Source organism: Paroedura picta, chromosome 1 (genome assembly GCF_049243985.1).
Source record: "Paroedura picta isolate Pp20150507F chromosome 1, Ppicta_v3.0, whole genome shotgun sequence".
In the NCBI taxonomy this organism is placed as follows: domain Eukaryota; kingdom Metazoa; phylum Chordata; class Lepidosauria; order Squamata; family Gekkonidae; genus Paroedura; species Paroedura picta.
This window is the reverse complement of record NC_135369.1, coordinates 87,640,159-87,652,921: the sequence shown is the minus strand read 5'-3', so window position 1 is coordinate 87,652,921 and position 12,763 is coordinate 87,640,159. Positions and strand designations below refer to the sequence as shown.

Genomic DNA, 12,763 nt, shown 5'->3' with positions numbered 1-12,763 from the left:
TGAACTCCCAGCCTCATGGGAAGAGCTTTCAAACTGCATGTCTGCTGCCTAACCACTCTGCGCCACAAGAGGCTCTTTTCTAAATATACTCAGTATCTTATTTCTTCTTCTCCACTGACCATCCATACGCTTACCAGCTGTTGGGCATCAAAGCAGGTTTTTGCTATGTTTGCTAAAACATGTTCAGATGCTTGCTTTTACCATTCTGGGATGTTTTAGTTTCCAGGTTTGGAGTATTTTTGTTCTTAAGTAAACTTTAGGAATTTTTCTGCAAGCATATCATTTCCCCTGGGTTTTTAGAAACATACACTCTAGCCACGTGTGGTGTACCTTTGCAGACTTTTGTTCTGCATGCGGGTGGAAGGGGCTACACTTTGCAACTGAATTTATGACAAGATACACAGATCTGTTTATGTATAATCATAAAATCAGAAGGGGCCACACAGGCCATCTAGTCCACCCCCCTGCTCAATGCAGAATCAACCGAAAGCATCACAAGTGACCCCAGGTGTTCAGACCAAAAGTCTTAAAACTCAACAATACCCAATTTCAAAATTTACCTTCAACATTGTTTTGACATACTCAGCGAATACTGCCCAATAGAGTTTGTTCCCACCAAATGTACGTCGCATAAAAAAGGCACCTGATTTTCGTAGGAGCTCACCAACCACTTTCATTCCCAGGAAATCTAGGAGGGACAAAGAATGCAAAGTGGAAAATCAGTCATGGTCCCCTAAAGCACCTCTGTCAACACCTAGAACTGCAGGGATTATCTGGAGAAATGCCATGAGGGTAGCACATCAGAAGCAAAACCAAACAGAATACACTGAAAGTTGTGCCAGCTATACACCCTTACAGGAATAACAGGCAAGTGTGTTAAAACTATGGGACTCTTGACACATTACTTGTCCCCCCACCTCCCACCCCAATTTCTGCACATGAAAGGAGCAGGCCTGGGTATGCAAAGGGTTGGGAATAGCCTTAAACAGCTTATTGTGCATACTTATTGGGATCAGAATCTGTACTTCTTTCATTTTTTGGGAGGTGAGGGATATATTCAACATGCTGGTAATACACAAAAGCACTTTCTAATTTACAAATGGCACAAGATTTTCAGCAGGATAACTGCCCACGGCTTACTTCTATATGTTAGTCTCCCCAGTAAGTCACTGTTTCATCAGCTGTGTGGTTTTTAAAGGAATTACTAAGGAAAGAACTCAACTACATGCAATACGCACTCTGTGCCCTAATGAAGGCATGAAATGTCAGGAGCAATTTAATCTAATTTGGATATCAAAAGTACATTAAACAGATATTGTAAGGGATACAGGGCTTCATCAGTCCTTTGACTATTACCACGGCATACCGCTGAGTTTTGTCAATGCAAGAGCCTATCAGAGTTTATGTGATCATTTGTTTTTTAGAGACCCATCTCAAAGACCAACATAAACGGCAGGCCAAATAACAAAACCGATGACAATTTTCATCAAGATAGGTTATTGTTCCTCCTAGAACTGAAGAAAGAAGGCCTCGCAATCAGCTGTGAAACTCCGTGCAGCCTTCCTAATGCCTCTGGCTCTGCAAAACAATGGGGTTTGTCTCAGGCATGTCACAGCAAGAACCATCCAACAAAAGGAAGCCCAGCCAAGCCCCTGTTGGCCAATCTAGTTTTATCGCAACACAAAAACCTGGTTGTTGCAAGAGTAAATTGTCATAAAGGAAATCCTCACCTATTCCTGCAGCAATGACAGGCAAAGCCAAGTCATAGGCAAATAGCACATAAGATAACAAGAGAAAATCCACATAGCTTCGATGACTGGGCAGCAGAACAACTGGATGCTCTTGAATTGCCTGTTGTAGCTAACAAAGAACAAAATGCCGTTTATTCATTTAAAAAGATGTATACCCTGTTTTCTACATTCAAGACAGTTTATTTAATCAGGAATAGTAAAAACATACTACTTAAAAGCAGTCAAAACACTCAGAGAATTTTAACTGTATGAAATGGAAGAGACACCAGGACCCAATGATCCCCAAACACTGGATTGTGGCTAGGTTCACTTGCATACTGTTCATCTAGAATATCCTTGGGGAGAATCTTTCTTAGTAGGATATCTAAAAATGCAGGATGTCTAGTATAGTTGTGGATTTGTTTATGAGTCAAAGAGTTTCAGTTTCAATGAATTTAGATGGGTGGGCTATGTTTCTGTCAAACACGCATCCACTCAACTGTTTTAATTTATCACAATATAGTTTTCAACGATATATCTTAGGGTACCTCCACCACATGCTGAGAAGCCCGTCTTTGCTGCATACTGCCTTGAAACCCAAAGTTGAACATAAAACAAATATGCATGTCCATTTAAACATTACCAAACAGATAGTCCCAAGGTCATCCTTAGTACTTCCTTCATAGGACTATCATTTCTATGACACAGGAGCCCAACAGCCAGGCTAGCATCCTGGGACTGTGACCAACACACAAAAACAGGTTAGCAAAATATTAATTCCAAGCATGTCAGGATGGAACTCTAGCTTTTCAATCAGATGTTCATACCAGTACTTACTTTCTGTATGCCCTCTTCATTTACACAAATGCTCTTAAAAAGGCATTTAAATAATTTGCTCAGTGTGAAAGCAAAAAAACGGATCGCTCCCATGTGCATGCTGTGCGCCATCTCATCTAGAATTTCTGCAGCTTCTTCCTGTACGATGTCAGGAGATTCACCCATTTCTTTTGATAGCTATGCAAAACATCAAGAGCAGCAGTGAATATTAAGACAATTGTCACATATGTTTTGAAAGGTTTTCAGCCCGCAGCGGCCTGGAACCATATCCAGGCTTAGAAATGGTAGTTTGCCCACCTGCCTATGGCATCCTGAGGTACCCAAGCAGTTCCTTCCCCATCTAAGTCCACAAATGTACAACACAGATCTATATGAACTGCAAAAAATTTGCAGACTTGTGTGAAAGTGAAATGTTCCCCAAATTCAGCAAGACCAAACCCAGGTTAGTACACACTGCATATGATTATTATTTTGTCAAGTTAAGCTGAATATAGCAAAATATTTCATAAGTTAATTTAGGCAATTAAAAATATTATGTATTTGTACTTGTTAGGATTTTGGCCTTTATCAAGAACCCGTGTTGTATAGTGACAGAATAACAGACTGGGTACAGTAAAATCAGATGGCCACTGTCATGATGATCAGTTCATAGTCTGAGGAAGAGTACTTGCACTCGAAAGCTCACGCCTGGAATAAATCTTTGTTGTCCTTAAAAGTCCTACTGGACTCTGATTTTATTGTGCTACTTCAGACCAACACGGCTACTCATTAGACTGGGTACAGGAAGACCCAGGTTCAAATCCCCACAGTCATTAAGCTCAATGGGTAACGAGGGTGACCACAGCCACTCTCTCTCAGGTTACCAAACACAAGCAGGGATGCCAAGTATCAGGTCCTCTGAATTCCCAGCTTCCAGTTTTATAAAAGAAAGCAACCAGGTCTTCATAAGAATCCAGTAGGCCACCTACTTACTTCATTAATACCCTTCATCACTTTCCTCTCCTTCATTTTATCCTCACAACAAGCTTCTAGAGTAGGCTAGGCTGAGAGTGTGTGATTGGCCCAAGGTCAATCCATCGCATCAAGCTTCCATGGCAGAGTGAGGATTCAAACCTGGGTCTCTCAGATCACACTCCAGCACTATTCTCACACAACAAGAAAATAGAAGACTGCAAAAATAATGGACTGATTTTTGCCTAGCTTTAAGTAGGAGGAATCTGTGGCTGCATTCAAACATCATGAACAAAAATTGGCCTATTTACAATTAGAATGCACATGCCAATGTCAAGAAGCAACAAGCATATAAGGAACAAGAAAAGCCAGATCTTCAAGTTGGTATCAGAAAAGAGGCACTGGAGATTATACTGCAAATTTACATTGGTTACCGGAGTATACAAGATAATTTCAGAAGAAAATCAACGTTTCATGGATTACAGAATAGTTTCTTTCCGACAGTGTGGATTATGAAAAGGTATGGTTGGCTTTAAAAGAAATGGATGTGCCACAGCATCTGACTGTTTTGATATACAACCCATTCACATTAGGACAGAATATGGAAAAATAATGGTTTTCAATTGGCCAAGGTGTTAGACAAGGATGTATTTTATCACCATGTTTGTTCAATGTAGATGCAGAACATCTAAAGAAAACTGGATTAGAATTAGATGGTAGAATGAAAACTGATAGCAAGAACATTAATAATTAGAAGTATGCCGATGACACCACATTACTGACAAAACATAGTGAAGACTTGAAACAACTACTGATTAAAGTTACAGCAGAAAGTGCTAAAGCAGGATTACGGCAAAATATCAAGAAGACAAAAGTAATGATTACTGGAGAATTACACAACTTTAAGGTTGACAATAGAGATGTTGAAATTGTTTGGTGTAGTGGTTAGGAATGTGGACTTCTAATCTGGCATGCCAGGTTCGATTCTGTGCTCCCCCACATGCAACCAGCTGGGTGACTTTGGGCTCTCCACGGCACTGATAAAGCTGTTCTGACCGGGCAGTGATACCCCACAGGGTGTCTGTTGTGGGGAGAGGAATGGGAAGGCAACTGTAAGCCGCTTTGAGCCTCCTTCAGGGAGGGAAAAGCGGCATATAAGAACCAACTCTTCTTCTTCTTCTTCTTCTTCAAGATTTTCAATTTCTTGGCTCTTCTGGACTATCATGCCAGTCCAAAGGGATGGTTGCACAAAGATTCAAGGTAATATTGATAAAGGCATAATAGAAGTTGGAAGTGAGGGCAGAGGGTTATTAGAGGGGGAAACACATTATAGGTGTTGATATGCCAATGCCAATCTGGGTGCAGCTGGGAGAGACCTCCATGTGACATACAGATTAAACTGGAAGGGCTTCTGTTGCGGGGTGGTTTAAAGCACCATGCAACAGAATCTACCTGTCTTCAGGATAGGTGGGCAGCTAGGAGAAAACTCACCACTGCATGGAGTCCCAACTGGAAAGGCTTCTGTTGTGGCTCTGCTTGCGGTGGGGAGGACTCTTGCTGCCACACACAGGACTGAGAGGATCAGGTAGGGCAGTGGGAAGCTGAGATCTCCTGCCACCCCAGCTGATTGGTTTAGCTGAATATCCCAAATAAACCCAGGAAAATTATTTCTTTTATTTGGGTTAGCTTTACTGGTAGCCGATCAGAGTCCTCTGTAATCAGGTTAAATAATGCTAAAAAAATACTGGAATTTTTATACTGCCTTCCCATATGGCCCAGGGTGGTTTACATGGGATTGAGGGGTATTTTTTTCAGTTTGTCAACCACCATCACACTGACTGGTAAACATGTGCTTGAGTCATGCCCTAGAAATGAGATTCCCAGACATCACAGATCTGCACTGCAACAGTTGGTCACAGAGCCAACCAAAGAAGTGGTAATCTTGGACTCAGTTCTGAGTAGGTCTCAAGACCTGGTGGGAGATGCAGAGTTGTTACACCAATTAAACAGTGACCACAATTCTATTGAGTTCAGCATTCATGTGAATTTAAAGTTATCCCTAAAATCTAAAATGGTAACATTTAATTTCAAAACAAGAAATTTATCAAAAATGAAGAGAATAGTAAAAAGGAAACTGAAGGGGAAACACAAGAGAATTAAACCTCTAGCCTAGAGCAGGGGTAGTCAACCTGTGGTCCTCCAGATGTCCATGGACTACAGTTCCCATGAGCCTCTGCCAGTGTTTACTGGCAGGGGCTCATGGGAATTGTAGTCCATGAAAATCTGGAGGACCACAGGTTGACTACCCCTGGCCTAGAGGATGCTTGGAAGTTATTTAAAACCATACTAATTGAAAGTCAAAGAGAATGCATTCCACAGGTGAGGAAAGGCACTGCCGAATCTAAAATAAGGCTTGTATGGTTAAAAATGCAAGTTAAAGAAGTAATAAAAAGTAAAGAGGCTATTAAAAAGTGAAAGGTCTGTTCCAATGAATTGGACAGGAGGGACCATGGACTATGGCAAAAGAAATATAAGTTAATAATTAGGCATGCAAAACAAATTGAGAAGCTAAAAGCATCAAGAATATCAATGAACATTTAAAAATATATATCCAGAACAGAAAAATAGTCAGAGAAGAAGTGGGGTCTTCAGATCACAAAGGAATCAAGAGATTGCTAAAGGAAGATAGGGAGATGGCAGAAAAGCTCAAAGACTGTTTGGCTTTTGAGTTCACTGTGGAAATCCTGAGGTATGTACCCATGCTACAACCTCTATTTTCAAGAACAGAATCAAAAGAACTGAGCCAAACTGAGGTTACCAGAAATGAAATTCTAGACCATGGATTCACAACCAGGGGTCCGTGGACCCCCCAGGGGCCCATGGGAACTCTGGAGGGGGGCCACAACCACTCCACTTCTGCCTTAATTGACTTGGTCACAAGCTATGGAACCAGTCACTGCCATTGCTTCCCCTCTCCCCCCCCCACCCCGTCCCAAGGATGAGTGAGTTTATGCAACTGGGAGGGGGGCAGAGCCTGCAAGCCTACTCCTGCTTTAAACTGTCTCCTGCCTCTCCACTCTCAGTCCTCTTAAACCCTGCCTGTTAATGCCGATGAAGATGTCATTTCCAGGTTTGTGACAGGGGGGCATAAAGAGCTGACATCTCTTCTGGGGCTCCTCACAGCCTGGAAAAATTATTTCAGGGGCTCCTCCATGGTCAATAGGTAGAAAAAGTCTTGTTCTAAACCTACTTGGGAAATTAAAACCCAAAAAGTCTCCAAGTCCTGATGGCACCCAGGAATTCTTAAGGTACTCAGACGTGATACTGTTGATCAACTAACCTATATACGTAACCTACCATTAAATTTAGCTATTGTACTAGAAGACTGGAGAGTATCAAAGGTCGCACCAATTTTTAAAAAGGAACCCAGAAAATTACAGGCCAGTCAGCCTAATGTCTGAGGCAATTCTGTCTATCGAAGACAGTACTGATAGACACATAGGAGGACAAAACTTGCTGAGGGAAAATCAGCATGGCTTCTGCAAAGGGAAGTCCTGCCTTACCAACTTTTTGGAGTTCTTTGAGAAACTGAATGAGTATGTAGACAATGATGACTGGTAAAAATTATATACCTGAACTTTCAAAAGACTTTTGACAAGGTGCCTTACCAAAGACTCCTAAGTAAACTTAGCAGCCATAGGATAAGAGGATGAGTTCTCTTATGGCGAGCCAGCTTGGTGTAGTGGTTAGGAGTGCTGACTTCTAATATGGCGAGCCGGATTTGATTCCCCTCTCCCTCACATGGAACCAGCTGGGTGACCTTGGGTTCACCACAGCACTGATAGACCAAGTAGTAATATCAGGGATCTCACCTACCTCACAAGATGTCTGTTGTGGGGAAAGGAAAGGAAGGGCGATTGTAAGCCACTTTGAGACTCTTGCTGGTAGAGAAAAACAGCATATAAGAATCAACTCTAAATGACACGAAGCAAAGAATAAGAATCAATGAACAGTTCTCACAATGGGGGGAAACAAGCAGTGGGGTCCCACAAAGGTTTGTATTGGGGTCAGAACTATTTATTTATCAGTGATCTGGAATTGGGGTGAATAGTGAAGTGGCCAGGTTTTCAGAGGACACAAAATTATTCAGGATGGTGAAAACCAAGGCTGACTGTGAAGAGCTCCAAGAGGATCTCCACAAGCTGGGTGAGAAGGCAGCAATGTGACAAATGAAGTTTAGTGTTGGTAATGTGAAGTGATGAACACTGAGACAAACTTCAAGTATTAGTTAATGAGGTCTGAAGTTGCTGAGACTGAGAGGGAAAGGATCTTGGGGTCATAAGTGGATAATTCAGTGAAAAAGTCAAGCCAATATGCTGCAGCAGCAAAAAAACAGACTCTACATTAGGGATTATTAGAAAAGCAATTGAGAATAAAATGGCTGATATTGTAATATAGATATACAGTGTGGCCTCATTTGGAATACTGTGTTCGGTTCTGGTTTGCACATCTCAAAAAGGACATTTCAGAGCTCAAAGAAGCACGGAGGACAGCAACTAAGACTGCTATGGGGTTGGAGAACCTTCCCTATGAAGAAAGGCTGAAGAGTCTGGGATTTCTCAGTTTAGAAAAAGAGGTGATGAAAAGAGGGGACATGATAGAGATTTATAAAATTATGCTTGGGATGAAGAGAGTTGACAAATAGAATTCTTCTACCTTTCCCAAAATACTAGAACTTAGGGCCATCCAATGAAACGGAGGGACAGTAGGTTCAGGGTGGATAAAAGGAAATAATACCTTACAAAGAGTTATTAACATATGTAATTAACTGCCAGAGGATACAATGATGGCTAAACAACTAAACTAAGGCTATCGTACTTTGTGCACATTATCAGAAAATCAGAGTTACTGGAAAAGACAATCTTTGGAAAAACTGGAGGCAGCAAGAAAAGAGGAAGACCCAAAATGAGTTGGATTCAAGTGGGTAGCCGTGTTGATCTGAAATAGCACAACATAATTTGAGTCCAATGGCACCTTTAAGACCAACAAAGATTTATTCAAGGCATTAGCTTTCATGTGCATATACACATTCATGCCTTGAATAAATCTTTGTTGATCTTAAAGGTGCCACTGGACTCAAATTTTGTTATGCCAATATGAGATAGACTGACTCAATCAAAGACAGACATGGCTTTCAGTTTGCAAGACCCAAGCTTGGCTGTTAATAACAGGAGGACATAATATCATAGGGCTGCCATAAGTCAGAGGCAACTTGATAGCACTTAACATAAATTCAGGCAGAAACAAGCTTCATAGTTTAACTGAACACTTTCAAAACCAGGAAGTCTTCAGTCAAGTTCTGCATCCAAAAGAAATGGTGGTGCGGGGAGTATTTGAGCACAACAAGCCAGGTATGTGCTATCCTGCAGAAAGAAGGCATTGGGACCCATTCTTTTCACTGGATGACTTGAGCATAATGCTACCAATAGTATTGGAAATTCCTGAAACAATCAGTTCCAAATAAAATTCCAAAGTCCAAATGAACTAGCAAAAAGGCAGCAAACTTTAACCAGCAATTTGACAAGCATGCCAAGCATTTTTTTTAAATGGCATCATTGATTTGCATTTGTAATACCACTACTGGAAGTGCTGAAGAAAAATCCTAAGAAAAGAAAGGAAGAGCCTTGCATTTAACAGTCGACAAGAATAATGTTCAGGTTATAGTAAAAAAAGAACACTTTACAGGTGCAACGAGTGGGTATACCAAATAATATTCTGAACTATGACTTAAAAACTAATGGCAACACAACACTATGGGACATGAAGTTCCTTAGGAGAACGTGGCAGATTCCTTGCCTACTGATGAGACTTCCATCAATGAGACAAACCTTTGAGGTCAGGGTTAGAATGCAAAATACAGTAATGCATACCCCTGAAACAAAAGAACGAAATATGGCACTCAGTTTTAGATGTACACACAGTAAGTTTGAGCCCAATAGCACCTTAAACACCAGCAAACACTCCCACAATATAAACTTTCATTAATAAAAGCTCACTTCATGTGATACCTCCATTATCTCACATATGACCTTTGATTCAGAAGAACTGAAATCCTGAAAATTTTTGTTGGTCTCGAGGTGTTGCCGAAATCAAAATTCTTATTCTGTTACTACAGATTAAGGTGGCTACCCACCTCAAACTATAAGTTTGGTAGAGCAAGGTCACTGCCAGGCACTATTGACGATATGAATTAAAAATCTATAAACGGCTTAAGCAAGGCTTTGATAAGGTTCTGCATGATATTGACAAGTTGGTAAAATGTGGTATGGATCTTATTACTGTTAGATGGATCAAGAACTGGTTAACAGATTGCACCCAAATGGTATTTGTAAATGGTTAGTCATCTTGGAGAATAGTGACGAGCAGAGTGCCTTACGGATCTGTCCTGGGCCCTGTGTTGTTCAACATATTCATGAATGATTTGGATGAAGAAATAGAGGGGGTGCTTATTAAATTTGCAGATGATACTAAACTGGGAGGGGTAGCAAACACACCAGGAGACAAAATCAGGATGATCTTGACAGGCTGGAAAACTTAGCTAAAATGAATAAAATTAATTTTAATAATGAAAAATGTAAAGTTCTGCATTCAGGTAGGAAAAATCAAATGTATCACTATAGGATGGGTGAGACTAGTTTTGGCAGTAGTATATGTGAAAAGGATCTGGGGGTCTTAGTAGACCATACACTGAACATGAGTCAGCAGTGTAACTCGGTAGCTAGAAAGGCAAATGGGATTTTGGGCTGTATTAAAAGAAGTATAGTGTTCAGATCACACAAAGTGATGTTACCACTTTACTTTGGTCTGCTTAGACCTCACTTGGAGTACTGTGTTCAGTTTTGGGCACCACAACTGAAGAAAGGTGTAGAGAAACTGGAGCATGTCCAGAGGTGGGCTACAAAGATGGTGAGGTGTTTGGAGACCAAGTCATATGAGGAAAGGATGACGGAACTTTGTATGTTTAGCCTGGTGAGAAGATGACTATGATAACCATCTTCAAATACTTGAAGGGCTGTCATATAGAAGATGTAGCAGAGTTGTTTTCTAAACATCCGGAAGAAGTTTCTGACTGTTAGAGCAGTTCCTCAGTGGAACAGGCTTCCTCGGGAGGTGTTGGGTTCTCCTTCTTTGGACGTTTTTAAGTAGAGGTTAGTCATTTAACAGAAATGCTGATTTTATGAACTTAAGCAGATTGTGAGTGGGTGGGCAGGAAGGGATGTGACAGTGTTTGCCTCTTGTGGCCCTTCCTTGCATACCCAGGGAATTGCTGATTGCCACTGTGGGATGGTAGGTGAATTTCCTCCAGGCCAGGCTAGATTCTGGAGATTTTTGGTGGTGGAGGTGGGAATCATTTGGCCATGAAATTGGGTTAACTGTGGGTAGGCAGGTAATTGTGAGTTCCTTCATTGTGCAGGGTGTTGGACTAGATGGCCCTGGAGGTCCCTTCCAACTCTATGATTCTATGAACAAACATGCATTTTCTCACCTCTCTGATGACATACTGTACTTGTTCAGAATGCAACACAATACTTTTAATGGCACTTGGCTTGCAGGGAGAAAGTTCTTTATACACAACAGGAGTGTAGCATCGCATTGCATATCTGAGGTCACTGGACTGCCGCCTCTCCTCCAAAATGTCCTCAAAGTCATATTTTTTCTTTGATGTGAGATTTTTCTGCTGGAAAGATAGCAAATGAAGAATGCGACAACATACTAAGCTCCCGCAACAAACCTTTTAAGCCAGGCATATCAAAGAAGATATATTTATGTGGCTATCTGATAAACTGATTTATAAATCCTAATTCAGTCCTACCAATGTCCAATAGCATATGTTTAACACACCAGAACAATGTAAGCAGGAGAAAGTTATAACAGCCTGTTTCTAACACTGGCCAAGTTAAAACATCGTATTACCATTATCACAACCAAGATTAAGGTGGTGTTACAGGGAGATGTCACTTCAACACCTTTCTGGTTTGTTACAGTGCATTCAACTTCTGTATTCTAAAAGAGCAAATATCATGATTGTAACTGGAAACGTTGATTCATGCTTAGACAGTACAATTAAAAGGTATTAAGTCATACTTGACAGATATTATAGATAATTTAAAAGCAGAACACCACTCAAGGAAATTATTTTCCACTTTCTGCAACAGATAAGAACAGCCTCCCCATCCTGACAGGCAAAAAGGCTCTCCATTTTGCGCAATCAATGCACCTGTCCAACATGTACAAAATTACCCAATCTGCAATGGCTACACAACTCAGGTTTACACTGCCACAAGGTCTGTACTAACACCACACAAGATCAACTGTATTGGTTCTGTAGAGAGTCTGCACGATGGTGTTGACAAAGCCAAATAAGAGAGCCACTTCCATGGAGTCTGCTACCAGTTTTGGAAATCTACTGCAAGTCTCTGTGTGCCCCCTTCCACGTAAGTATGTATATATGTATATATCTTTAATGCCAGGCTTAAACTACATACCTACCTACACCTTAAGCACATATTTTGATGACATAAGGGTTAAAGCAGACCCCCTACACACACCCAATGTACTTTTCATGGTCTAGAATTCCCAGATGTAAAGGCCAGGCCCCAGGAAATGTGGCCGACTGACACCTGAAGTCCACAACCTGCAGGCGCTGCAGTTTTAACAGGCAATTCAGCGAGGACCACAATCCCGATAACTTGCCAGAGTTTGGAGAATTGCAAACCAAGAGGTGAGAACTAAACTAGCGTTCGCCTCTGAGCTTCTATCAAAGCAGCGTTCCCCATGCCCGTCTGTCCCTCCCGAAAAGCTCACCGCCCCGTCTCGGCTGCCCACCGCGGGCGCGGAAGGAACGACTCTCTGCCTCTGCTCCCGGCCAGGGAGGGGGGCAGACGGGCCCGCCATCGGTCCCCAGAAAGGAGGTGCCACACACGGTCGCCAGCCGCGCTTGCCCCTCACCAGGCAGCACCCCACCTCCCCCCCCCCCCCAAGCCACCTACCGAATGCATGGGGGCCCCTCGCCGAGCGCCGCCCCCGACCGCTGCCGCCATCGCCAGTGTCTTCCCCCGGCGGCCGCTGCCCGGCGAAGCTCGCTCCTCCCTCCCTGGCCTCCTCCACGGCGCCCATCGGCCCGCCCCTGTGGCACCTTCCTGCCCCGGCGGCTCGGCGAAGCAAGCCCGACTGAGGGAGGAGAG

At 42.2% G+C, this 12,763-nt stretch overlaps 1 protein-coding gene across 2 annotated transcripts in view; it reads right to left on the bottom strand.

Moving 5' to 3' along the window:
• The window catches only part of GNPAT (glyceronephosphate O-acyltransferase), a 28,090-nt gene extending 15,337 nt beyond the window's left edge, over positions 1 to 12,753 (bottom strand). Inside the window, exons 1-5 of one of the 2 annotated variants that reach the window (XM_077346611.1) lie at positions 12,569 to 12,753; positions 11,065 to 11,256; positions 2,568 to 2,744; positions 1,731 to 1,860; positions 561 to 688 (exon numbers count right to left, since the gene is read on the bottom strand). In XM_077346611.1, the coding sequence (XP_077202726.1) occupies positions 561 to 688; positions 1,731 to 1,860; positions 2,568 to 2,744; positions 11,065 to 11,256; positions 12,569 to 12,619 (678 nt within the window). In that variant the 5' untranslated portion in view covers positions 12,620 to 12,753. The remainder of the gene's footprint in view (positions 1 to 560; positions 689 to 1,730; positions 1,861 to 2,567; positions 2,745 to 11,064; positions 11,257 to 12,568) is intronic. The other variant, XM_077346618.1, reaches the window with a different exon arrangement.
• Positions 12,754 to 12,763: the final 10 nt, after the last annotated feature.